This window comes from Girardinichthys multiradiatus, chromosome Y, assembly GCF_021462225.1.
Source record: "Girardinichthys multiradiatus isolate DD_20200921_A chromosome Y, DD_fGirMul_XY1, whole genome shotgun sequence".
NCBI classification, from domain to species: domain Eukaryota; kingdom Metazoa; phylum Chordata; class Actinopteri; order Cyprinodontiformes; family Goodeidae; genus Girardinichthys; species Girardinichthys multiradiatus.
The window spans coordinates 16,969,452-16,995,590 of record NC_061818.1 but is presented as its reverse complement, the minus strand read 5'-3'; the positions used below and the strand labels follow the sequence as shown (position 1 = coordinate 16,995,590).

At 40.5% G+C, this 26,139-nt stretch overlaps 1 protein-coding gene across 6 annotated transcripts; it reads right to left on the bottom strand.

The window, feature by feature from the left end:
* Nucleotides 1–23,050, bottom strand: LOC124863871 (synaptotagmin-1-like). 6 transcript variants are annotated; one of them, XM_047358404.1, is made up of 11 exons: nt 22,933–22,970; nt 17,515–17,589; nt 13,557–13,720; nt 13,262–13,276; nt 12,016–12,203; nt 5,520–5,603; nt 3,845–4,012; nt 3,589–3,756; nt 3,393–3,510; nt 3,179–3,312; nt 1–1,281 (listed from the first exon to the last, which is right to left on the bottom strand). In XM_047358404.1, the coding sequence occupies exons 3-11, from the start codon at nt 13,696–13,698 to the stop codon at nt 1,072–1,074; spliced, it is 1,227 nt and encodes a 408-aa protein (XP_047214360.1). In that variant the 5' UTR covers nt 13,699–13,720; nt 17,515–17,589; nt 22,933–22,970; the 3' UTR covers nt 1–1,071. The 6 variants fall into 6 exon arrangements, with proteins under 6 accessions (XP_047214360.1, XP_047214359.1, XP_047214361.1 ...); XM_047358403.1 differs by lacking the exon at nt 17,515–17,589 and having other exon boundaries at nt 22,933–23,050; XM_047358405.1 differs by lacking the exon at nt 17,515–17,589 and having other exon boundaries at nt 13,557–13,715; nt 22,933–22,995.
* Nucleotides 23,051–26,139: the final 3,089 nt, after the last annotated feature.

Sequence of the window (26,139 nt, the reverse complement as noted above, 5' to 3'; positions counted from 1 at the left end):
TGCAAATCCATCAATCCACCCAACCATCAGTCTCTTTTTATTTATTTGAGTATTTATTTACAATCACAATATAATAAATAGAAAGTGAAACCATAAATATATTTTCCTTTTTTTCAAAAGAAACAAACACACACATGCACGATAGGACCACTCACGAAATGGCTTCCCTCAAACACAGAACAAACATACAACTGACTACAGCACATTTAACTGGAACAACCTAGTTTAGATCCAGTACGTTAAATGACAAAGAAGAGGCGCCCTATAGGTTAACAGAGCAGGAAAAAACACATTTCAAGTAAGCAATGTTTTGGTGTCAGTCAGTTTTCCTCTTAGCAGACGGTACAGAATTTAGTGATATCTTCTAAGGAGATGATTAAAAGGATCTTAGGACTTTCAAGACATCCTTGCTAAATCCTAATCAGATGCTAAAAAGATAACACAGGATTTTTGAAGTAAGATTCTGTTAAAAAGACCACGTCAACGTTTGCTCTCTTAAACCAACTGCAAACTCTAAAACATCACAGCAGTTTATGCAAAAGCTTTAAACCATCCTCATATTCGCATTGGGGTAACCATTAACACTTAAGCCAAAGACTCTTAACGTGATAAATGGAGGTAGAAGCTGGTGCACAACCAATAATCTTCCTGTCTGAAACATCTATTAAGAACAGAATTTGTGAAGTGTTTTCATTCAGAGTATCTAAATCATATAAAGTAGGAGGGTTTATGGGAAATAGACTTTTTTTAGATTTTTATAAATAAATGTCCTGTCTCTTATTTCTCATTTAAAGCACATAATACAGTATTCTGAGGTTTGTAGACCATATGACAACATGGCACAATTTACTCTCATCAAAGAGGAAACAACAATATGGAACTGTGTGATTTCATTATTACTTACAGAGCCATTTAAAAGATTATTTTGTGATAATGTGCATCTTCACTAGTGAGAATGGATATACACTCATCTGTTGTTTAGTGCAAATGAATGTTATACACACACACATTAATTAATACAAAGAAGTGCCAAAGTAATGTACATATATACTCTACATGTAAGGGGTCATGTTAGCGGATGGGGGCCTTCAGAGCAGCATCAACCTCCTCCTCTGGCAACAGTGTGTGCCACTGTGCCACAGGACGTCTGGGATTGGCCAGCATGTCTGACCAGTGGCGCAGCCCGACACCTGAAGCGCCATATCCAATCCAGCACTTGCCGATGGGATCATTGCTGCCCAGTTTGTCGTAGTCGTACACTGTGATCAGCACCTGGATTTTCTGTGTGTGGAAACAGAGAAGGGTCAAATGTATTTCCTGGAAACGTCTTTCTCAGTTCTCCCTATTTAGATGCCATGTGATTTCCGCAGGTTACATTTAAACTACTTCGATCATAAAAGACATTGCATTTTTCCTCAAACTGACAAAAAAATGTAACAACATATAAAGTTGTTGGGTCATCCTGTTTTACTGTTTTACTATTGTATGAAAACTCTAACTTCCACTTCACATCAGATTGAAGAAGCACTATGACATTAAAATACTCAGAACACGATATTCTTTGCAGGGTCTTGAAGAGGTCAAGAGTGTAGCTCCCAAATATATGTGACTGAACAAAACTTTCACAAAACTTCTATAGGGACTGGCTCCTGCCTGATGTATGATATAATGCCTGACATCGGTACAAGGCCTATCCCTTTGGGAAGGTGGTGTCCACCACAGGATGGATCCGTAAGATCTTGTCACAGTCACTTTGGGGTGTCCGTAATTTAAGTAAGTTCTTGTTACGCTCTTGGTACCACAACTGCTCTGCATGTCTCCTCTGACCACTGCTCTGGCTTCAAGTGCAATGATCCAGGCTCCACAAACCAAAAAATACCAAATGCCCTTGCAAATAGAATTCAGTATGCAATGGGCTCCCCACTATAGTAGAGCGCACATCTCCAAATTGCACCCTGACTTGGCTGTGCTCCTTGCTTAGAGTACAAGGAAAATTGTTTGCAGTTCAAATGTAAACTATATCTATAAGGCAGTCAAAGTCCCTCCATCCTTAATGCTGTTGAGAAGGATGAGGAGGTTGAGGGAAAAAGCACAAACAGTGGTTCAAATGGTTTACAATATAATTTCAACAGTCACTGCTTATAAAAGTTAATTTAAGGCTCAGATGTTAGATTTTATGTGTGTGATTCTTTCTGATTCAACCTCCCAAGATATCCTGATAGAGTTTGGCACCAGAAAACGTCACTTTCATTTGCCCACTGCTGATAATCTATTCAGTACACTGACACCTGCGGTGGTAGCATCATGGTAGGAAGGCTTGGAACATAGCATTGTCATAATTATTTAATATGTTAGCAGGTGGTCCCATCTGGTGTGAAAGGGACCTTTAAGGAAAATGTAGATGTCTTATGGGCATCTGACTCCAAAAAACTAAACATGTTTTACAATTAATAACAAAAAGCTGTATTACTAAATATCCCTCTGCTAAAAAAGATCTTGTTTGCTGTGGTTTAGCTTACTGTGCTAGGAAGGAAAGATGAAGCCATTATGGTTGAAATGCTTTCGCCTTAAGATGGAAATGTTTCATTAAAGGAGACTTGAACATCAATATACAAAAACTGCATTCCATGTTATAAGCAGTTTTTTACACTGTCATACCTTGTGCTAATGTTTCACTAACCACTGCAAAGCAGACATTTGCATAGAAATCTGCAGTCTGGGGACTTGACATGTGGTAATGCAAACCTTCTGATTTAAGCTTTAAGTAGTTAGCATGATGTGATGAAATTAAAGTTTAAAGAACATTGGCCAAAATATATTCTCTAGATGACATAGTATTGTCTAATAATGGGTTTCTGTTTTCCTGCACAAGGCTGAGAAAGCCGTAGATTGTTACTATCCATTATTTGGATCTTTTGACCTGACTGAAAGACCAATGCGCTTTGGATAATTTACTGTCCCCCAGTGAATCAAAATCAAAGCAAACTGCAATAAATTGGTTTTCCCCTAAGCAATCAGGAACTGTAAATATACTTTTTAAAACCATTGACCAAAAATTCGTCTTCAAAGGTTTACTTATTTCCAAAGAAGAAAAAATTGGTTGTAGTAAGTTTATGCCCACAGCCAGCAGATCTAACTTCACATTGCAAATAGCATTTAAACTCGCACATGTACAAACCTGAATCTGAGAGAAGGGAATCTCAAAGCTAAAGCTCTCATTGAAGTAAGGATTAAGAGTGTTTTGCTTCACCGATGTCTTCTTCTTCTTGATTCGCTTGCCGTTGTGTTGCAGAGCCACCTTGACAAAGGGATCTGAGAGCGACAGGTACGAGTCAACACAGAAATCCAATGCTAGTCTGTCATCAGCCTGTAGGTATGCAAACAAAATATACCTGACAGTCCTCCGACATCCATTTTTTTCAGGTTCTTTGCTTCCATTATGTTAATCGTCAGCTTACCGGCCGTGGGGACGTAACGAAGGGAAATGCAGATATCACCCAGCTTCTCTTGCTGTCAGAAACACAGCATATACATTAGGCATTTGTTGTTGTCTAAATATAGTTTTTCCTTGGAAGAAAAAAAAATTACCTCCTCTTTTTCTCCACCAACTAGATCCTTCCATTCATGTATTGGTTGTCCAAGGTCTATACTGTTCATTGGGATCTTGATTTCGCCAATTACATCATGTTTTCCAAAACGGTCAAAATCAAAAACTTGCAACACCAAAGTTTGACCACCCAGCTCGGTATAAGGAATCTGGAGAGGCAGAGTGATAACAGCAAATTCAGCTAAGGCTTGTTTTAGACCATCCTACAGTATACTAAAACTGCATCAGTATATAGACCTTAAAATTAAAAGTCTCGTTAAAGACAGGACAGAGGTTCTTGCGCTGAACTTTGGTCTCAAACTTCTTTTTCTTGTCTGGCAGCATGTAGACTTTAACGTACGGGTCAGAGGTCCCGCCTATGTCCATAGCTGGAAGGTCCTGAGCTTGAAGGATGCCCACTATCAACTGGAGGAGAATGCAAGAGCAGAAGATGAGTTTGGGTACCAAACTGTGTAATAGGTACATTTGTCTATCCGTCTCGATAATATAACAGTGTGACAATCTCTAAATGAAAATTATGAGATAGATCAATATTAACAGGGTTTTGTTCAATATGTAGCCCAAACGATGCATAGTCTTATAAGCCAAACAGTGTATTTTTAAACAACCAAACCTAAGAATTTATTTTTTTAAATACAACAGCGTCTCCACCTCCTGTAAAAACTAAAATCTCTTAATACCAAGAAGGACATTTTACCACTGGTTTATAAATCAGTCATTGAATCAGTCACCACTCTCAACATTTTAGCCTTGTACAATTATCTGGCAATTAAACATCAAACTGTCCCGGATCACAAATCAGGACAGCAAAATAATTGGTTCAGCTCAAACCTCCCTTTCTGAACTGCACAACCGCTATGTGATCAGGAAGGCCACCCTGATCACAGAAGATCCTTCTCATCCCCTCCATTACTCATTCCAGCTGCTCCCATCAGGCAGAGGCTTTTAAGTCACTCTGGCACGGAAAGCCATTCACAAAAAGTAATTTATTCCTTTTACAATAGCCACTTTGAAAACTTTGAAATAAGAACTGTACTTTTCCCACCCTTTACAGTTGCTTTTAACACTTTTATGTGTTATAATGTGTTTTAGGCACATCTTGAAGTGATGATTAAATGTTAAGTGCAGGAATGTTGGCCAGCTGAGACATTCACCCTGTGAGACAGACATATTTTGTATCCTACCAAAGCTTGTTTATGTTAACTCTTAACCAATTCACTACCAAAGGAAAGTAGAAAAGTTAAAAGACCCTAGAAAGTATTGTGTGAGACAAGTTTTCAACTACTGTTGACATCTCTTGCAAATGTATTCATGGACTGACACCTTCTTCTTTATCTTTCATTTTGGCAAGCTGTATACAGTATTTCCATGGGGAAAGAAGTAGATTTAAAAGCCTCTACTCTGCTACTACAATATTTGAAACTTGGCTCCAGTATAGCTCTGTTTTTAGATTAGGTGTTCCCTGTATCCTGAATCAAGACTGCAACTTAAAATTTTATTTTGTACTGAGAAACTGGGTGGTGACCGGTCTTGGCTGATGTTTAGCTTGATTGGCCCTGACCAATGACCAGCAAGTTAGAAACTCAAAAATCTGATCTTTGTCCAATAGGTGAACACGCCATACCAAATGCTAACAAACTCCAGGTCAATTTGGCCCTTCAGTACTTGGATTGGTACTTTTGAAAAAAATATTTAAAAAACATATATATACCCATGCACTTAAATCCTTACTTTCTGAATATTTTAAAAATTGAAATAACTTTAAATTTTAGTTGCCAATGCAGGTGTCTACCAAACTTCCCCCAAGCAAGTCAGAACTTTAGAAAAAGTAAATTAGGCCCAAACCTTTGTTCTAGTGGCTTTAATTATGAAAGAGATCCCAGTGTGGTGTAAGGGTGTGTTCATTGTGTACCTGATTATCAGTAAAGTTATAATCCAGCGTGTATTCCAGTTTGCCCAAAAACTCCTTCTCCTCGTCCTTCTCTTCCTCTCCATCCTGAAAGAATTACAGGGTCTCAAACTGGTAAGGTTATGTTAGCAAACTCACACATGAAGTCTTGGAACAGCAACATAAACACAAAAATGGAAAAGTTGCAAAATGAATATTACTGTCTTTATGTGGTTGTGGTAAATCTTTAACAATTAAATCACCAGTGATAGTAAAGCACAGATATAATAAACCATAAACATGTGGAATCAACATACACTGATCTAATTGAAGCAGTTTCTAAGTCAAAAGTGCAAAACTGTTTTAGGCATTTGTTTTTGAGACTGGTTCTACAGTGACCCGCATTTTTTAATCTTCCATATCAGTCTGTCATATTTGCTTTTGCACACTGAGACTGTTAGACTTATGATTATTGATTAATTAAACCTTATCAATAATTATAATTAAAAATCATAATTTGACCAAATTAATTTCTTAACCAAAATCCTCATTTATGAATCGAGACCAGAGATGTTTCTGGTGTTGTAATTGTGGCTCAACGCCTTTGATAATTACAACCGTTAAATACTCAGTAATAATTGATAACTATTACCGGAGATGTCACTGTTTAATCGACCGTTTCTGCCGAAACGTGTGGAACTTCAACCTTATCTTGACTGACGAATCACTCTTGCACAAAATAAACACAGAACGCCTTCTGTTACCATCTATGTGAATATTTATTAAATCACAGCCCTGATAAACTCGCTCTTCTAATTTAATAATCCTCACCTACTCAAACATGCAAAGTTCTACACAAAAGGGTAAAATATCTAACTCAACAAAAATAAAGCAAAACAGCAGTATGGGATCAAACCAGCAGTTATGGCAAAATTGATAATATGACAAAAGGGGTGTGGTGGTGAAGATGTTGGGGCGCAGCTCCACTGTAACTCAGTTATACTCAGTCATAAAACTTCCCCCAACTCTGTGAGGTGAGCAGACAAAGGGTTATAAAACTTTTGGCGGCAAGCGAGCAAGCAGTAAGGTTGAAGACAAAGAAAATGGGGAATTTCACCATGAGGTTATTTTAACAGTCCAGTCTCACAGCGCACCTGCGCTTGCTCTCAGGTGTTCAATAATCCCGCAAAACACACACAAAGCTGGGTAGCGCAGCGGCCTCCAGACGTCAAACACAGCACATCAAAGTTTCAATAAAAAGGTTACATGCACATATCATTCAGAACACATTAGATTAAATAGCGAATCTCATCGCATTAAAAATCTCCTCTACCCTGCCCGGCTATTCCTAATAAACAAATAAAATTAATAAAAGGATGTCTTTTGTTGACTTTGTTGAAGCCTTCTTTCTCAGGGGCGTTGAGAGCGAATGGGGTGGAAGTTGGAAGTTACTGTGCGTCCACAGTTAACTTCAGGAAAAGCGGTCAATCTTCGTCCTTTGGCCTCCTTGGCGAAAGGGAAAAACATGATCTGATCAAAGTCGACTATGATACAACACGGTGGCGGTTTGTCTCCTCGAAACTCCGTGTTTTTAGTTACGTGTTAAACTCACGTCTTCGATCGGCAAAGTTAAATTTCTGGCCTTCTTAGTCCAGAAACCTCAGTTATGAATTGTTCGTTGGCCAACGAGAGAGAATAAATGAGATCCACTCGGGACTCTTCTCCAGGTGATGCTTCAGATGTTGGTAACCGGACCCGGTCTCCATCTGAAGGCGAGTGTTCAAAATGGAGGCCCCCCTATATAGCGTCTTGTGACGTCAGACTTGGGATGCCCCGTCATATCAGTCGTAGTGCTCAACGGGATATGTAGGAGCGGACCGTCCTGGGTACAAAATGGCCGATGCCGCCGGAAAGGCATAGCGACGTCCAACAACGTGCCGATGGTCCAATATTCAGCAAACAAGTGGTCCAACAGAGACCATCGGGCCTAGTTAGAGCATGGATTTCAGCACAACTGTGGACGGTTAAACTGAGATTAAAATCAGTAACGGAAGTCAGTGAATCTCATTCTCCATCTGTTGAACTATGGAGAGAGCAAATAGCTCGGGCTAGCCTGAAAAAAAATATTCCAACAATACCCGTATTCACTCCACAAGATGACAGGAGTGGATTATTACCCTCATGTTTGCATACAAAGTTATCTATATTGTAAAGTGAAGAAAGAAAAACATCTGAAAAACTTCTATCAGTTCTGTGGAGCTAAATTGGGGCCATAAAGTTTGTTCAAACAAAACAAATTTGAACCTGAAAAATAAAAGTTTGTTCAAACAAAAAAAATTTGAAACTAAAAAATAAAAGTTTGTTCAAAAGAAAAACATTTGAAATTGAAAAATTATTTTGAACCTCCCCCCAAAAAATTTGAAAACTGGAAAAAAACGTTTTGCAACTGAAAAAAAACTTGCAGATTTTTTTTTCGGCTTCAAAATTCTGGCCCTGTTTTGGAGTGGGGGGCGGGGCCTCAGATCACGGGGGTGCGGAATCATGACTGACAGCTCAACACAGCGGCTGAACAACATATTCCCAGCTGTTGCATTCAGGGACCGTGGGAACTGGAAATATCTGTAATACATCATCGATATTCTATATATATGTGATTGGTTTTGAAAGATAACATGCTTCACCGATAGAAGCAGCTGACGTGAAAACACGACGCGCATCTCAGAGGAGAAAATATGATCTTGACAGATTTGCACAGCATATTAAGTCCGTGTTGGAGATTTCTCATGCTCTCAACATAAAGCAAAAGAAGCGCCAGACTAAGCGGCAGGAATGAATCCAGATGCAAAGTGAGCCGGTATTTTCCGAATGTCCTTGCATAATTAAGCCTGGACTTCTTTTCACATGGACTGGACTCGGGTTTCGGTTTCTGGTGCATTTTTGATTAAAACGTGTTTGGTCTCCATTTAGTGAAATGACTCACAGCCAGGGTCAAACTGGCATACGGGGCAACCGAGGAAATCCCTGGTGGACCGCTGGCTTAGGCATTTCTTATTTTGTGAATGTTTAGTTTTTAATAACCGCCTTTCACAGACGCAGGGCGCTGGGCCGGTGATTCAGCTCGTGGGCCGGTGGTTCACTTCAGCCCGTGAACCACCGCCCTAGTTTGTGGTGCGTTGATATTTTTCTGGACCATTGTGCCTTAAACTATGACATATCAACCTCTTAAGGATAACCTTTATTTATATGACTCATAGCAGTTTTTCCCATTTATACCTTAATGATATAAAGCATAAGTTCTAATGTTTCCTTTTTGTTAGAATAGGACAAGAATGCTCATCGACACACATTACAAGGATAAATGGCCCAAGGTTTGTCATGAATGATCTGTGGCTGGGGCACTGGGTTTGATGGTGGAGCAGGCTGTAACTGGTTTGGTTAGAATGCAGCAGCACACTTAGATTAAGGATGGACACCAGCTACTACACAACGTACCAGATAGACACCACAATGGTGACACATAGTCTACTGACAAATACTGAGGGAGGGAACATCCATTGCATCGGAGTGCCAGATATAAAACTACATGTGACCTTCTATCGAGGCTCTTCCTCATCCTTTCACAGACGCTACGGTCCGAGACGGGAGCCTCAGCGCTGATCTCTGTAATCAATCCTCTGCCTAATTTAGATTAAAGGAGCTGAAAGTTAGAAACTGTTTGAGAGTCGTTCCTTTAAGAGTCAGTGTTAGATAGAATCTGATCGCTTCTGGGGACCAAGGATCAGAGAAACTCCGAGAGGTCTGACCGCCAACAGGGTGCGGTAGCTCGGACAAACCTCTCCTCTACTCCCGTCAGGCAGATCAGCTCTGCTGCACACTGGCGAACAGCTGATCTGTAACAAATGAACATGCGCTGCAGGGCGGCCAGCTGAGCAAACATGTTTTAATCAAAAATGCACCAGAAACCGAAACCCGAGTCCAGTCCATGTGAAAACAAGTCCCGGCTTAATAATGCAAGGATATTCAGAAAATACTGTCTCGTTTTGGATCTGGTTTCTTAGTCTGGCGGTTCTTTAGCTTGATGTTGAGATCATGGGAAATCTCCAACACAGACATAAAATACTGTGCAAATCTGTCAAGATCATATTTTCTCCTCTGAGATGCGCGTCGTGTATTCACGCAAGCCGCTTCTATTGGTGAAGCATGTTATCTTTCAAAACCAATCACATATATATAGAATATCGATGATGTATTACAGATATTTCCAGTTCCCACGGTCCCTGAATGCAACAGCTGGGAATATGTTGTTCAGCCGTGTTGAGCTGTCATTCATGATTCCGCACCCCCGTGATCTGAGGCCCCGCCCCCCACGCCAGAACAGGGCCAAAAGTTTGAAGCCAAAAAAAAAATCTGCAAGTTCGAAAAAAAAACTTGAATCTGAAAAGTAGTTTTGAACTTGTTTTTTTTCCAGTTTCACATCTGTTTTTTTTTCCGTTGCAAAACGTTTTTTCCAGTTTTCAAATTTTTTGGGGGGAGGTTCCAAATAATTTTTCAGGTTCAAATGTTTTTCTTTTGAACAAACTTTTATTTTTCAGGTTACATTTGTTTTTTTTTTGTTTGAACAAACTTTTAATTTTCAGCTTCAAATTTTTTTCGTTTGAACAAACTTAATGGCCCCAATTTAGCTCCATACAGTTCCATCATTCTGTTTTGCGTTAAACAGGTGACGACATGTGTGGGTAAGGTAGGTCTACCTGCTCCTGGACTCAGCTACAGTGGAAAGAAACATAAATTAACTGTGCTATGTCACATCTTAAAGTCTGACATAAATTTCTCTAGTCACACTTAAATAGGACTTGCCTTACAAAGTGGAATAGCCCAAAGGTTCCTCAAAAGTCAGGCTTCATGCCACAAACCAAGGAAATTAAAGAACAAATGATAAAGTAATTGAGATCAATCAGTCCGAAAAAGGTTATGAAGCCATTTCTATAGCTTTGGGACTGCAACAAATTACAGTTTATCCACAAATGGAGAAAACATGGAACAGTGGTGAACTTTCCCAGGAGTGGCCGTTCGACCAAACGTATTGCAAGAGACTACCCATCCAAGAGGTCACAAAAGCAAAAATTTCCTAAGATAAAATTAACTGTAGAGCAAACAGAACATAAAGGTTCATCTCAGTTTTGCCAGAAGACATCTTCATCATCCTTAAGACTATGGGGAAAATGTTCTGTTGACTTATTGTGGAAGGAGTGTGTCCCTTTCCACTGCAAATAACTCAGTATTTTAGAAAAGGAACATCATGCCAACAGTAAAATGTGGTAGTGGTAGTGTGATAGTTTAGGGCTGTTATGCTGCTTCAGACCCTGGAAGACTTGCTGTGATAAATGGAACCATGAATTCTGCTGTCTACCAAAACATCTTGAAGGAGAATGTCCGACCATCTCTTTGTAATCTTAAGTTGAAACAAACTTGGGTTCTGCAGCAAGACAAGGTTTCAAAACAAACCAGCCAGTCCACATTTAAATGGCTGAAGACAAACAAAATAAAGACTTTGGAGTGGCCTAGTCAAAGTTCTGACCTGAATCTAATTGATATGCTGTGGCATGACCTTAAAAAGGCCGTTCATGCTTGAAAACCCTCCAGTGTGACTGAATTACAAGCAAATCTGCAAATATAAGTGAGTTTTGTTTTCCTCTGTTTGTAAGGCCGCTATTCTGACTCATCGACAGTTTGCCCCCAAAAACCTGCCTAGTGTTGGTCACGTCTCCTTAGATGTCCATTAATAAAATATAAATTCTTCTATTTTTTAGACCTGATTTTCTTAGAGAAGAAGAGAAACGTGAATCCGTTCATTTCAAAAGCTTACTGGGTTCTAAACTAGAAGATTAAGACCATTCACTTTAAGGAGCAGTTTTTGACGTATATTCACAACAATCTAAAAAAACAGTTTATCATAACAGTTAGAGCTATAAACATTTGATTTGGGCATTATTTAACATGGGCAGGACCATCATCTGCAGGATATAACATTATTTCAGCTCAATCCAATGTTATGATGGAGGTCTTTTGCACAAGTCTTGGTCAAAGGTTAACATGTAGGCAAAGGTCAGATTTGAGTGTGTCTATAATGCCACCAGACAAATACTGGTTCCAGTTGCTTAAAAATTAAAAACTTGGTTTGTAAATAGTTTTAATATATAAAACAACAGAATACTTGTTAAATTTGAATAAATTGTTGCATATGCCTAGGCCGGCAGGGCATATATTTATCCATTTTAGTCCCTGTTTTATATGTGTAGGGTTGCTGGGGGACAAAAGTGACCAAACAAAGCTGCACACATACAGTCAGTTCTGAGGGGAATTTAGAGTCAAGGTTTAAGCCAAATGTACATCTTGAATCTGCCGGAGCCACATTTGAAGTTTTCTACAAAACAGTCTGCTCAAAAATACATTGTTAAAGATTTGCAGATCTCTTCAGCAACACAAAACCATAGAAGTCATCAATCTCTGTTTTTCTCACCTTTTTCTCCTCTCCTTCCGCTCCCTCCTGATCCTTCTTTCTTCGTCCCCTTCCTCCTCCCCCTTTCCTCTCACGAGCCTTCTTTTGCTTCTTGCCCTTATTGAAACATTTCTTATAGATGCAGAATCCCAGGCAGGCGACGAGGGCAAGGACCACAACAACAATGGCACCCACAGCCCACATGGGCACTGGAGACAGGAGGAGAAGGGTTAAATGCAGGGTAGTAATGCTTTGCTTTGAGAACATCACAGATCCAACCTGAAGTGAAGGGCTGTGGAACTGGAGAATCACAACTACTGAGGAGCAATTTTCTGTTATAGAAATGGTTTTAATTTCAGAAATCAGGCTGATAGATACCACCATTCATTAGTTTTCAAGGTACGACTTAAGTTTAATGGCCTCAGGTTTGGTCTTTGGTCTTGCCAGACACACAAAGGCAAAAAAAAAAGAAAAACGGGTGCTTTATTTAGTCTTGTTTGTTGAATGTGGACAGACTTAAAACCATTTTTTTTATCTTCACTTCAAAATGTATATTTAATCTGAATTTTCACCCCTAAAAAGGGCAATTTTCATGTGTTGGCCAGCTGTAACTGACACATGGTGCAAATTCAAAAAAGCAAAAGACTTGTTTCTTGTACGTCAAACAATATAAGGTCCCAGATCCTGCAGACAGAGATATCAGACCAATAATGAATGGAAAACAAGCACTGGTCTGAACTTTCTTGATATTACATACAGGTTGGAGAAAATCATGGGGAATACTAATAATAATACTAATGTTAGAATGTAAACTGAGCTTTACTGTGTTTTGGAAATTGTCTTCTTGCACTTCAGGGGCCCAAACAACCTTTGGTAAATCAAACATAGAAAGATTTTTAATTTGCTCCAAAAATGTGTCAGGATAAATGTGTACTTTCCTCGTTTAGCTTCATCCATCTCCCCATTAACTACAAACAGTTTCCAGTTGTCCCTGCTGAAAGAAAGCATCCCCATAACATGATGCTGCCACCACCGCCATGTTTCACAATGGTAAAATGTGTTCAGGGTGGTGTACATTGTTTCACCATACATAGTATAATGTGAAGTCGTGTCATACTCCTAATCGATTTTCACTTTTACCAGATTGTATTTTATCTCAACTACTGAGGGCAATTTTTTTCTTGTCTTTCAGACATTTTATTTTTGTAAAAGGAATTTTCCTTGACACAGGACACATGGGATGGTATGATACACAACATGGACTTACTCTTGAGTTTATGATCTTGACGAACAGGACAAGTTGTTCACATGAGGAGAAAATAAGAAAATGGTAGAATGAAAACATGACACAGCAAATTAATGAAAATAAAACTGACAGAAAGGAAAGATGATGATGATGATGATGAAGGAAAGCTTTAGGGGAGACGTTTTTAGCACCTAGTTCATATTATTCATTATTTTCCTTAAAATTACATTGGTTTTTGGGTCACAGTCTAATCATTTACCAACAATATGTTTTTCCTCTAGACTAGGCTACTGTCTCCAGATTATTGTATGCTCACTTGGCAGGTGTGTGAGCTCATTGAAGAACTTGTTCTTCATGCTGGCGAACTGGTGGTTGGAGTGGTGAGACGGGGGTGGTGGAGGTGGCCGAGGCTCCCTCTCCTCTTCCTCTGCCGCCCTTCGAAGCCGCACCGCTGCCATGTTGACCAGTGGGATTACTGCTCTGAAAAACCAGAGGATGGCAGACAACAAATGGTCAATGAGGTTCAGATTTGTTCAAAATCAACTTTGGAGAGATTGAAAACCACCAGAAATCACGTTCAGAACACATTTACTGCTGTCTCAGTTAATGTTTAATTAACTACAAAAAAACTAATAATAATAATAATTAAATCAATTAATTAATTAACTACAACATAACTACATACATTAAGATGCAATGGGCCAAGAACACCCTCTATAAATTACAGTGCCTCACAAAAGGTGAACCTCCTCCTGACCTTATTTTAACAATATCTTTCTTCCTGCCAATTTTCTGTTAACCTCTAACCTTTTTGGTTTGTTCTTCATCGTTCGCATCAGCTTGGGCGAGCTTTTCATGTCAGATTATCGACATAATTACAATGGTTGACCTGCAACAAAAACTGGCCGGGGCTCCATCTCCTCTTCATCCAGAGTGATCATGGGCCATTCCAAGAGGCCCATCCAAAACATAAAGCTAAATCTACAATGGAATGGTTCACAAATAAACGTATCCAGGTGTTGGAATGGCCAAGTCCAAGTCCAGACCTGAATCCAATCGAGAATCTGTGGAAAGAGCTGAAGACTGCTGTTCACGAACGCTCTCCATCCAACCTCACTGAGCTTGAGCTGTTTTGCAAGGAAGAATGGGCAAGAATTTCAGTCTCTCGATGTGCAAAACTGATAGAGACATACCCCAAGTGACTTGCAGCTGTAATTGCAGCAAAGGGTGGCGCTACAAAGTATTAACACAAGGGGGCCAAATTATATGGCACGCCCCACTTTTCAGTTTTTTATTTGTTAAACAAGTTTGACACATCCAATAAATTTCATTCCACTTCACGATTGTGTCCCACTTGTTGTTAATTCTTCACAAACATTTTTAATTTTATATCTTTATGTTTGAAGCCTGAAATGTGGCAAGAGGTTGAAAAGTTCAAGGAGTCCAAGTACTTTTGCAAGGCACTGTATATACAGGTATAGGTCTTTAATTTCCTTCTCCTGAGAAAAAGAAAGTATACCTTCTTTCAATTTTAGGCATTTTCCTATCAGGTTATAATAAAAACTGATCTGGTCTATACCAGGTCATGAATGTTTGCAATCTATCCTCAGTTAGATGAAAAAACACAACAGTGATTGCTTATTTTGTGAATATTGTAAAGTTGTATGTAAAAAACTAGCTTACATGACCACGTTTAGTGTCAATAACTCTAGATGTTTTCTGCGGGAATCAGTGCTCATCTTCACAACAATCCTTAGGCTTATTCACGTTAACAGAGATTTATTTATGAACAGCTCTTTCATCGTCCCACCTCACTATTTTGGTTGTTTTGAAGTCTGTACTTTGACTTGACAATTGCAACACTAATTATATTCTTTTTCATACAGACATACAGTACAGACCAAATGTTTGGACACACCTTCTCATTCAAAGAGTTGTCTTTATTTACATGACTATGAATATTGTAGCTTCACACTGAAGGCATCAAAATTATGAATTAACACATGTGGAATTATATACTGAACAAAAAAGTGTGAAACAACTGAAAATATGTCTTATATTCTAGGTTCTTCAAAGTAGCCACCTTTTGCTTTGATTACTACTCCGCACACTCTTGGCATTCTGTTGATGAGCTTCAAGAGGTAGTCACCTGAAATGGTTTTCCAACAGTCTTGAATGAGTTCCCAGAGATGCTTAGCACTTGTTGGCCCTTTTGCCTTCACTCTGCGGTCCAGCTCACCCCAAACCATCTCGATTAGGTTCAGGTCATCTGGCGCAGCACCCCATCACTCTCCTTCTTGGTCAAATAGCCCTTTCACAGCCTGGAGGTGTGTTTGGGGTCATTGTCCTGTTGAAAAATAAATGATGGTCCAACTAAACGCAAACCGGATGGAATAACATGCCGCTGCAAGATGCTGTGGTAGCCATGCTGGTTCAGTATGCCTTCAATTTTGAATAAATCCCCAATAGTGTCACCAGCAAAGCACCCCCACACCATCACACCTCCTCCTCCATGCTTCACGGTGGGAACCAGGCATGTAGAGTCCATCTGTTCACCTCTTCTGCGCCGCACAAAGACACGGTGGTTGGAACCAAAGATCTCAAACTTGGACTCATCAGACCGAAGCACAGATTTCCACTGGTCTAATGTCCATTCCTTGTGTTCTTTAGCCCAAACAAGTCTCTTCTGCTTGTTACCTGTCCTCAGCAGTGGTTTCCTAGCAGCTATTTTACCATGAAGGCCTGATTCACACAGTCTCCTCTTAACAGTTGTTCTAGAGATGTGTCTGCTGCTAGAACTCTGTGTAGCATTGACCTGTTCTCTAATCTGAGCTGCTGTTAACCTGCGATTTCTGAGGCTGGTGACTCGGATGAACTTATCGTCCGCAGCAGAGGTGACTCTTGGTATTCCTTTCCTGGGGTGGTCCTCATGTGAGCCAGTTTCTTTGTGGCGCTTGATGGTTTTTGCGACTGCACTTGGGGACACTTTCAAAGTTTTCCCAATTGTTTGGACTGACTGACCTTCATTTCTTAAAGTAATGATGGCCACTCGTTTTTCTTTACTTAGCTGCTTTTTTCTTGCCATAATACAAATTCTAACAGTCTATTCAGTAGGGCTATCATCTGTGTACTGTATCCACCTCCTGCACAACACAACTGATGGTCCCAACCCCATTTATAAGGCTTGAAATCCCACTTATTAAACCTGACAGGGCACACCTGTGAAGTGAAAACCATTTCAGGTGACTACCTCTTGAAGCTCATCAACAGAATGCCAATAATGTGCAGAGCAGTAATCAAAGCAAAAGGTGGCTACTTTGAAGAACCTAGAATATAAGACATATTTTCAGTTGTTTCACACTTTTTTGTTCAGTATATAATTCCACATGTGTTAATTCATAGTTTTGATGCCTTCAGCATGAAGCTACAATATTCATAGTCATGAAAATAAAGACAACTCTTTGAATGAGAAGGTGTGTCCAAACATTTGGTCTGTACTGTATGCCCCAAACCAGCAAACTGTCAAAACCCCTTTGTATTTGTATTATGGCACTTTATCACTTGCATCAGTGCTTGTTCTGTTGTAACAAGGCAAACACTTTTCTATTGGAATATATAGACAGTCATAAACACATTGAATAAAGTTGCAAATTCCAGCTCTTTATCCCATGTGCACCCTCATCCAATTCCAACTAAACTAAGATCTACATGTTCTTGTTTAATAATAAGTAGAATGAAAGGAGAAATTAATATTTACCTTTTATGTAGAAAAAGAATAGAAATTAAAAATCTGTCAGTTTTTGATAGTCATGCCTGTGGGGAGTTCCAGCTGTCAGTTCTTACCCTCGGATATAAAAAGTCAGTTTTAAACATACATACACACACAGAGGCCCAACCCACAGCAGACATCCCTCTGTTGCTGCACTGCTGTATAACAAGATTAATTGCCGGAGGTAATCCAAAAATCCTAGGATTAAACAAATTAAGGACAGTTTGCCGCTCCCACTTTGAATTTCCTTCTCTTTACTTGCCCATCCTGTCACCATTTCCTTTACTCTTCCCTCTCGGCCTGTGATCCATCAAGTCTCATAACTCCCAACTGATGTCCTGCACTCACAAACACACAGAACAGCCATATTTTGCAGAATTAGACCTGATTTAGGTAGCAAGCTTTGTAATGTGGCCCAGATGGGATCTGCAGAGGATTAGAGAGAGCGACTTCAGTGTGGTGAATAACTGGCGTACATAAGGTGTTTATCTTTAAATGAATTTACCCAAATCCTCCGATGATATGGTTTTATTTTATTATCCTTTTCTTCTATGACGTGAGTATTTCTCTGTGGATTGTTCTAGAACAGAATGAACAGGATCAAAAAAAAAAAGAATCTTATGACTAAATTGCATCAATCCATCCATCTATATTGCCTTGCAAAAGTATTCACCCCACCATGGCATTTTTCATGTTTTTTTCCCTTACAGCCTAGAATTAAAATGGATTGTTTGAGAGTATTAATATGTCTACAACTTTAAAGTATGAATGTATTATTTCTTAATAGTGAAGCAAAGAACAAATTCAACAAAATAACAGAAAACTTCACCATGCATAACTGTGGATCATCCCCCCTAAAGTCAGTACTTTGTAGAGACACATTTTGCAGCAATTACAGCTGGATAAATCTTTATGAGCTTGCCACATATTGCCACTGGGATTTTTGCCCATTCCTCAAGGCTGCTTTCAGCTCCTTCATGTTGAGCTGTTTTCACTTGTGAACAACAGTCTTCAAGTCTAACCACAGATTCTCAATTTGATTGAGGTCTGGACTTTGACTAGGCCATTCCAACAAATTTAAGTGTTTCCCCTTAAGACACCTGAGTGTATGCTTCAGGTCATTATCCTGCTGGAGGGTTAACCTCCGCCCCAGTCTCGGATCACAGACAGGTTTTGTTCAAGAATATCCCCGTACTTAGCACCATCCATCTTTTCCTTGACTCAGACCAGTTTCCCAGACCCTGCTGCTCAAACACATCCTCACAGCATGAACTCTGCAACTCTTTCAGGGTTCCACAGCAGAGGCTGGAGTATCTATCCATAGGACCACAATAAGCTGTACACTCCATAACCCTGGGCTTTATGGAGTATACCACTTATTGTTGTCCTATGGACAGATACTCCAGTTTCTGCTATGAACTGATTGGTAAGCTAAAATCTTTGCTTCTGTACTCAAATCTCTCTTTACCATATCATGAAGACCAAGGAACACAGCAGACAGGTCAGGGAGAAAGTTGTGGAGAAGTTTAATTCAGGGTTAGATTATAAAACAATGTCTTAAACACTGAATGTCTCCCACAGCTGTGTTCAATGGAAAAAAAGGAGTGAAGAGTTGCAAGAAATAAAACATTATCAGAATCAGAATCAGAAAAGCTTTATTGCCAAGTACGTTTTTGGACATACAAGGAATTTGTTTTGGCGTAGTCGGTGCAATACAGTACGGACCGCAGCCTCCTGCCAGAGGGGAGAGTCTCAAAGAGTCTGTGACCGGGGTGGGAGGGATCAGCCAGAATCTTCCCTGCCCGCTTCAGGGTCCTGGAGGTGTACAGTTCCTGGAGCGACAGTAGACTGCAGCCAATCACCTTCTCAGCAGACCGAATGACACGCTGCAGCCTGCCCTTATCCTTGGCTGTAGCAGCAGCGTACCAGATGGTGATGGAGGAGGTGAGGATGGACTCAATGATGGCTGAGTAGAAGTGCACCATCATAGTCTTTGGCAGGTTGAATTTCTTCAGCTGCCGCAGGAAGAACATCCTCTGCTGGGCTTTCTTGATGAGGGAGCTGATGTTTGGCTCCCACTTGAGATCCTGGGAGATGATGGTTCCCAGGAAGCGGAGAGATTCCAGTGTCAATTGTGGAGTCACAGAGGGTGATGGGGGCAGGTGGGGCTGGGTTCTGCCTGAAGTCCACAACCATCTCTACTGTCTTTAGAGCGTTGAGCTCAAGGTTGTTCTAGCTGCACCAGTCCAACAGAAGGTCCACCTCCCATCTGTACGCAGACTCGTCACCATCAGAGATGAGTCCGATCAGGGTGGTGTCATCCGCAAACTTCAGAAGCTTGACAGACTGGTGACTGGAGGTGCAACTGTTGGTGTACAGGGAGAAGAGCAGAGGAGAGAGAACACAGCCTTGGGGGGAACCGGTGCTGATGGTCAGGGAGTCAGAGACGTGCTTCCCCAGCCTCATGCGCTGCTTCCTGTCAGACAGGAAGTCAGTGATCCACCTGCAGGTGGAGTCGGGCACACTCAGCTGGGAGAGCTTCTCCTGTAGCAGAACTGGGACGATGGTGTTGAAGGCAGAGCTGAAATCCACAAACAGGATCCTGGCATAGGTTCCTGTGGAGTCCAGGTGCCGGAGGATGAAGTGAAGGGCTAGGTTGACTGCATCATCTACAGACCTGTTGGCTCTGTAGGCAAACTGCAGGGGGTCCAGGAGGGGGTCGGTGATGTCTTTTAGGTGTGAGAGCACAAGGCGCTCAAAGGACTTCATCACCACAGAGGTCAGGGCGACGGGTCTGAAGTCATTAAGCCCTGTGGTCCTTGGCTTCTTGGGAACAGGGACGATGGTGGAGGACTTGAAGCAGGCTGGCACATGACATGTCTCCAGTGAGGTGTTAAAAATGTCTGTGAAGACTGGAGACAGCTGATCAGCGCAGTGCTTCAGGCTGGCTGGTGAGACAGAATCCGGACCAGCAGCTTTCCGGGGGTTCTGTCTCCTGAAGAGTTTGTTGACGTCCCTCTCCTGGATGGAAAGAGCCGTCCTCGGCGTGGGTAGGGGGCTGGTGGGGGGGAACTTCAGGGTGGGGGTTGGAGGTGCCAAGGCCCCTCTTGAGGTTGGGGAGGTGGGGGTGGTGGATTGTGGCTGCAGCTGTTGGGGGGCGTCGTGGGGGATGGTTGCAGGACTGTCCCTTTCTCTTTCAAAGCGGCAGTAGAACTCGTTCAGGTTGTTGGCGAGGCATCGGTCGTTGATGGAGTGGGGGGCTTTCGGCTTGTAGTTGGTGATTTGCTTGAGCCCTTTCCAGACAGACGCAGAGTCGTTGGCTGAGAACTGGATTTGGAGCTTCTCAGAGTACAGTTGTTTGGCCTCTTTCACTGCCTTGCCAAACTTGTACTTAGCCTCTCTGTATATGTCTTTGTCCCCACTCCTGAAGGCCTCTTCCTTATCCAGTCTTAACCTTCTGAGTTTAGCTGTGAACCAGGGTTTGTCGTTGTTGTAACTCACCCTGGTGCATGATGGTACACAGCTGTCCTCACAGAAGTTGATGTAGGAAGTCACAGCCTCTGTGTACTCGTCCAGACTGTTGGTAGTAGTCCTGAACACATCCCAGTCTGTACAGCCTAAACACGCCTGGAGATTCTCCACAGCCTCACTGCTCCCCTTCCTTGACGTCCTCACAACAGGTTTGCAGAGCTTTAGTTTCTGCCTGTATGCAGGAATCAGGTGGACCATGATGTGGTCGGATTGGCCCAGTGCAGCACGTGGGACGGCGTGATAAGCGTCTCTGATGGTGGTGTAACAGTGATCCAGAATGTTGTCGTCTCTGGTCGGACATTTTATAAACTGTCTATATTTGGGGAGTTCGTGGGTCAGATTACCTTTGTTAAAGTCACCAACAACGATTACTAAGGAGTCCGGGTTGGTCCGCTCCACACTCAGTATCTGGTCGGCGAGCATGCGCTGTGCGACCTGCACGTTAGCTTGCGGCGGGATGTAAACACCGACCAGGATGAACGAAGCGAACTCACGGGGGGAATAGAAAGGCTTACAGTTTATGATGAAGGCTTCCAGGTCTGGAGAACAGTGCTGCTGAATCACTGTCACGTCGTTGCACCAACCACTGTTGAGGTAAAAACAGATTCCTCCACCTTTCGCTTTGCCGGAGAGTTCCGTGTCTCTGTCCGCTCTGTAGAGCTGGAATCCTGCCAGCTGCAGCGCAGAGTCTGGTATTAATCCACACAGCCACGTCTCCATGAAGCACAAAACTGCCGATGTTTTTCCCCAACAGCAGTTGTAGTTCCTCAATTTTGTTGGGAAGTGAGCGCACGTTAGAGAGAAATATTCCAGGTAACGGTGTTCGTAGTCCACGCTGGCGAAGACGTACCAGCACCCCAGCCCGTTTCCCTCTCTTCCGGCGTTTCACCGCATGAACAAAGGTGAGCGCACCTTTGACCAGAATGTCCAAAAATTCCAGAGCAGTAGGCAGAAAAGTTGGAAATAACTCCTCTGGTGTAGTAGCCCTGATGTTCATGAGTTCTTCTCTGGTGAGAGAGCTCCGGGTACCATCACAGAAGACCGTTTTAAAGCAAAAAACAAAACAAAACAATGCGCACCAACACGCCGAGGCGACCATCTGCGGCGCCATCTTGAATATTAGAAGAATACCAGAAATAGTTATGGTTAAATTGCTATATCTGAAAGAAAACTCACAACCTAACCATGCAATTAACACTGTAATACATGGTAGAGGCAGCATCATGCTACGGGGCTATACTTTTACTCAGCTGGGACAGAAAAGCTTGTAGGAGTCAATGGTAAGATGGGTGGAGCTAAATACGAACCAATCCTGAAAGAAAGACCTGCCAGAAGCAGCAAAAAGCCTGGGACTGGGGTGGAGCTTCACCATCCAGCAGGACATGACCGTAAACATACAGTTTGAACTAAGTTGGAATGGTTTAGGTCAAGGATTTTGATGTGTCAGAATGGCCCAGTCAAAGTCCAGACTTCAGTCCAATTCACAATCTGTTGTAAGAGTTGAAAATTGCTCTTCACAGATGCTCTTTATCCAGCCTGACAGAACCTGGGCAATTTAGCAAAGAAGAATGGGCAAGAAACAAGCTGCTAGAAACATAGCAACTTGAAAGACTTGCAACTGGAAATGCAGTGAAAGATGGTTCTACAAAATACTGACCTAGGGGAAACGTTTTTCATATTTTCAAAGCTTTTTGATTTCAAACCTTTGAAAACCATGGATCATTTCCCATAAACTTCACAATAATATGCTACAATGTGCTTGTCTTCCATAAAATCTCAATAAAATACATTGATGCTTATTGTTGAGCTGTGAGAAAATATGGAAAAGTTCAAAGGGGGTGTTAATACTTTTTTTAGGCCAGCTTTTATTTTATCTCATGAGTTATGTAAGAAAGGAGACTGGCAATACAAACACCCATCAGAGGGATTGTATTAACAGCACAAACACCCATCCCTTTTCCAAGCTGTGTTCCTGCCTGTTGTAGGTGACTTCACGTGAACATGGACACTATAAGTGCAGCTTTAGCCTTCAGTAAGCCACTTAAACTAATTGGTGCCACTATTGGAACTCTGTACGCCATGTCAAATCAAATGTTACTCTCATCAATGAAATATTGAAAGAATTTAATATGAAACTAAAAACTAGCATTGAAGCAAAGAATTGAATTAATCCTAACGTTATTCGCCTCTCGCAGCTTTTTGGCAGATTTAATATAAAACAAGGAATATTGTAATGCCTATAGCAGAAAAAACCATGAGTTCTAGCTAAAATATTAACATTCAGAAAATGTATCCTAAAAATCATTAGTTGTAAATTAAAAGGTGCAAAATGTCTTGATTTAGTGATAGACATAAAAAGATTTTTAAAAACATACAAAACATCATAACTCACCTGATATATCCTCAGTCCTTATATGTTTTTGATCTTTTATTCTTCTATAGCGTCCAAACGTTGCTCACCACAAATCCACCAACACTGCCTGATTGGAAGCTGCTGTGTCCAAGTCCAGCTCCTTCTCTCCCCTCCCCCTCCTGTGTTAATCTTCACAATATCTCTAAACACCTACTTACTGACCGCTTGTTCTTCAAAAGCCTTAGCAATTTTATAAAAAACTCCTTCTGTCCAGCTTATCTAAAACAATATAGTTATTTACTTTACTATGTGCTATGAACCAAATTTGTAGCTCATTTCTGTTTTTGCATTTTTGTCACTTACTTCAGGTAATCAAATACATTTTAATATCAGACAAAAAATAACATGAGTACATGCAAAATGCAGTTTTCAAAATGATTGTTACATTTATTAAGGGAAAAACATTCCAAACCAAACTGGCCCCATTCAGAAAATACATTTTAATGTGCATTTCACTATTTACACCCAGACCTGATAACTGCCTGAGCTGTAGAATCAAAACTCAATCACATAGAGCATGTCTAAAACCATTAAGTAGCCAAAATGATCTCAAAAACAACACATGATACCCCGAACTAAAGAAATTTAAGAACAGGTAACTCACTGACATCTCTCAGTCTGGAAATGGTTTCCTCAGACTTTGGGACTCCAGAGAATCACGGTTAGACTTATTATCCACAAATGGAGAAAACATGAAACCGTATTGAACCTTCCCAGGAGTGGCTGGCCTGCTAAAATTACTTCAAAAGTTCATCATTGTCTCATCCAGGAGGTCACAAAGAACATCTACAGCACAGCAGGGTTTGCTTTTTTCAAGTAATGTCACTGTTCATGGTTCAACAGTAAGAAAAAGGATGGGCAAAATGGTCTCAATGGGAGAGTTCCAAACACAAAAGCCCAACTTTTATTTGCCAAAAAATATCTTCATCATGTTCAATACTTTTATAAAAATATTCAGTGGACTGACGGGTCAAAAGTGGGACATTTTGGAAGGTGTGTGTCCTTTTACATCTCGAATAAAACATCACACAGATAGTCAGTCATGGTGGTGGTAGTGTAATCGTCGGCAGCAGCTTTACTGCATTAGGATCAGGGGGATTTGCTGTAATCGATGGATCAATGAATTCTGCTCTCTAGCTAAACAGCTAGAAAGAAAATATTTGGACAAGAAGTTATGATTTTAGGCTCTCTGAATGACATCTGAAAAAAAAATCAGGTTTTACGATGATCTTTTAAAAGTCTGGATTTACATCTGATTTAGATGCAATGGAAAATTCACCGATGTGGCAGACTTAAAACAATTCAGCGAGAGTGCTGAGGGGTTCTGCTGAAAGAGTAAGCACACCATGTGCAGAGGCTGTCCTCAACTTAGGTCCTGGGTCTGATTCCCGGTCTCAGGCAATTTGCTGGATGTTGCAAACCTGTTGATAACATCTGGTTCTGCTCAGTGGTGGCACAACCAGTTATTAGGTTTAAGGGGCAATTACTTTTTCACATTTGGTGTGCTTGGTTTTGAATAAATTTTTTCCTTAGTTAGTGAATTCATTGTCATAATTAGTTTTTTGTATTCACCCAGGTTATCTCTGTTTGATCATAAAATGTCTTTGATGTGCAGAAAATTTTATGTGTGATAAAAAAACAGAAACAAAAGAAATCTGTAAGAGGGTAAAATACTTTTTCTCAGCCCTGTAGTACAACTAGACCAGTGCTATGATGCTATGATGAGACAAATACTGTATATCATAGAACGTTATTAAACCAATCAAATACCCACTGAAGAAGCTTTACAAAAATAATTGGGTAAATTATCTAATATGATACACTTACGCAGTTGGACTGAGGCTACTAAGGACCGCCTCCAACCTAATAGAGCTGACAGATGAACTCGGCCCCGCAGGACAGGATGGGTCAGATCTTAATTAAAGTCCTGACCCCTGAAATAAGGGCACATAGACAGGACTATCCAGTTGCACCTTTAAGGCTAAAAATAGGATCAACTACGATATCAAAGCCACAGCAGAGGTCTCATGTTCTAGCAGGTTTACATGGCATTTTTAGAAGATATAGTGTAGTGAAGATTCTATACAAATTTGATTACAAATAATAATTACTGTTGATGGTAGCGTGAGCAATGTTTGACAGAAATAGCCATTTTAAAAAAACATTTCTGTCATTGTCACTCATTTGTTGTGTGTATGAGAACTCATATATTGACATATGTATTTGATACCCCAACGTTTTGTATCACCTCTTATCCCAAATCTTACTGAAATGCCCTTTAGGTTACATCTGTCCTACCATAGTGAAAACAAGTGTTTTCTTAAAGGAGACCTATTATACCTATCATAAATGTTTAAAAAAGAAGAATAATAGGTCACCTTTAAAGCTTCTTAAAGAGGTTTGTTTTCACAATGAAGTGTTGAGCTTTTCCACCAGATGGTGCTATATCATTACAGTATGTTACTGAAAACATAAAATATGGCCAGGTTGAGGTTGTATTTAATTTAATTTATCTTTTCTTCAAGTCTTTTATATTCCTTTTAACCTAAATAGAGCAATCTGTTTTCCTATGGCATTTCTTGTACTTCCATTCAAAATGCATTGTTTTTATTCATTATATTTTTATTTTTAACTTTGTTTTCATTCCTTGGTAATGAAATCACCTCAAAGTTTCATGTTTTATCGTTTTTTTACCAGGTGAAATTATTTTTTTTGTACTATAAATCTACCAATTTCCACATGGGGAATGTGGTGGGGTTGGTTTGAATGATCTGATTGCTTGTTAAAAAAAAATAGTCATTATCAATGTTACTGACAATTTCTGACATTCCAGTTCAAATATTACCACCAAGCGCAAAAATAGCCAATGTCTATATGCGATGGAAAAAATGACGTCTGCTGTTTTTTCCCTGAAAAAAGTGATATAAGAACTTGCAAATAATCCAGGAAGGAATATTTGTCATGTAGGGAGAATTAGGGCATAGGACTTGGGGGGTCGAGATTGGGGTTTGTTTTGTTTCGATGTATTCATTGTCATTTCAGCATTGCAAAAATCTGAATGCAACAATTCTCAGAAACAGAATCGTTAATACCCAATGATCTCCCATTATTTCACAGAGGATTAAAATTGGCAATATGAGACAGAGGAGGTGGATATTCCACCTTTAAGGCCATTATGAATTAGGA

Bases quoted from the DNA above. Each gene is read 5' to 3' on its own strand.
- LOC124863871 (XM_047358403.1), bottom strand. From the start codon at position 13,698: ATGGCAGCGGTGCGGCTTCGAAGGGCGGCAGAGGAAGAGGAGAGGGAG. The intron at 4,013-5,519 runs GTACACAATGAA...ATTCTCCTCCAG, and splicing joins ATAACTTTACTGATAATCAG to TTGATAGTGGGCATCCTTCA. The intron at 3,757-3,844 runs GTCTATATACTG...CTGCCTCTCCAG, and splicing joins ACGAGACTTTTAATTTTAAG to ATTCCTTATACCGAGCTGGG.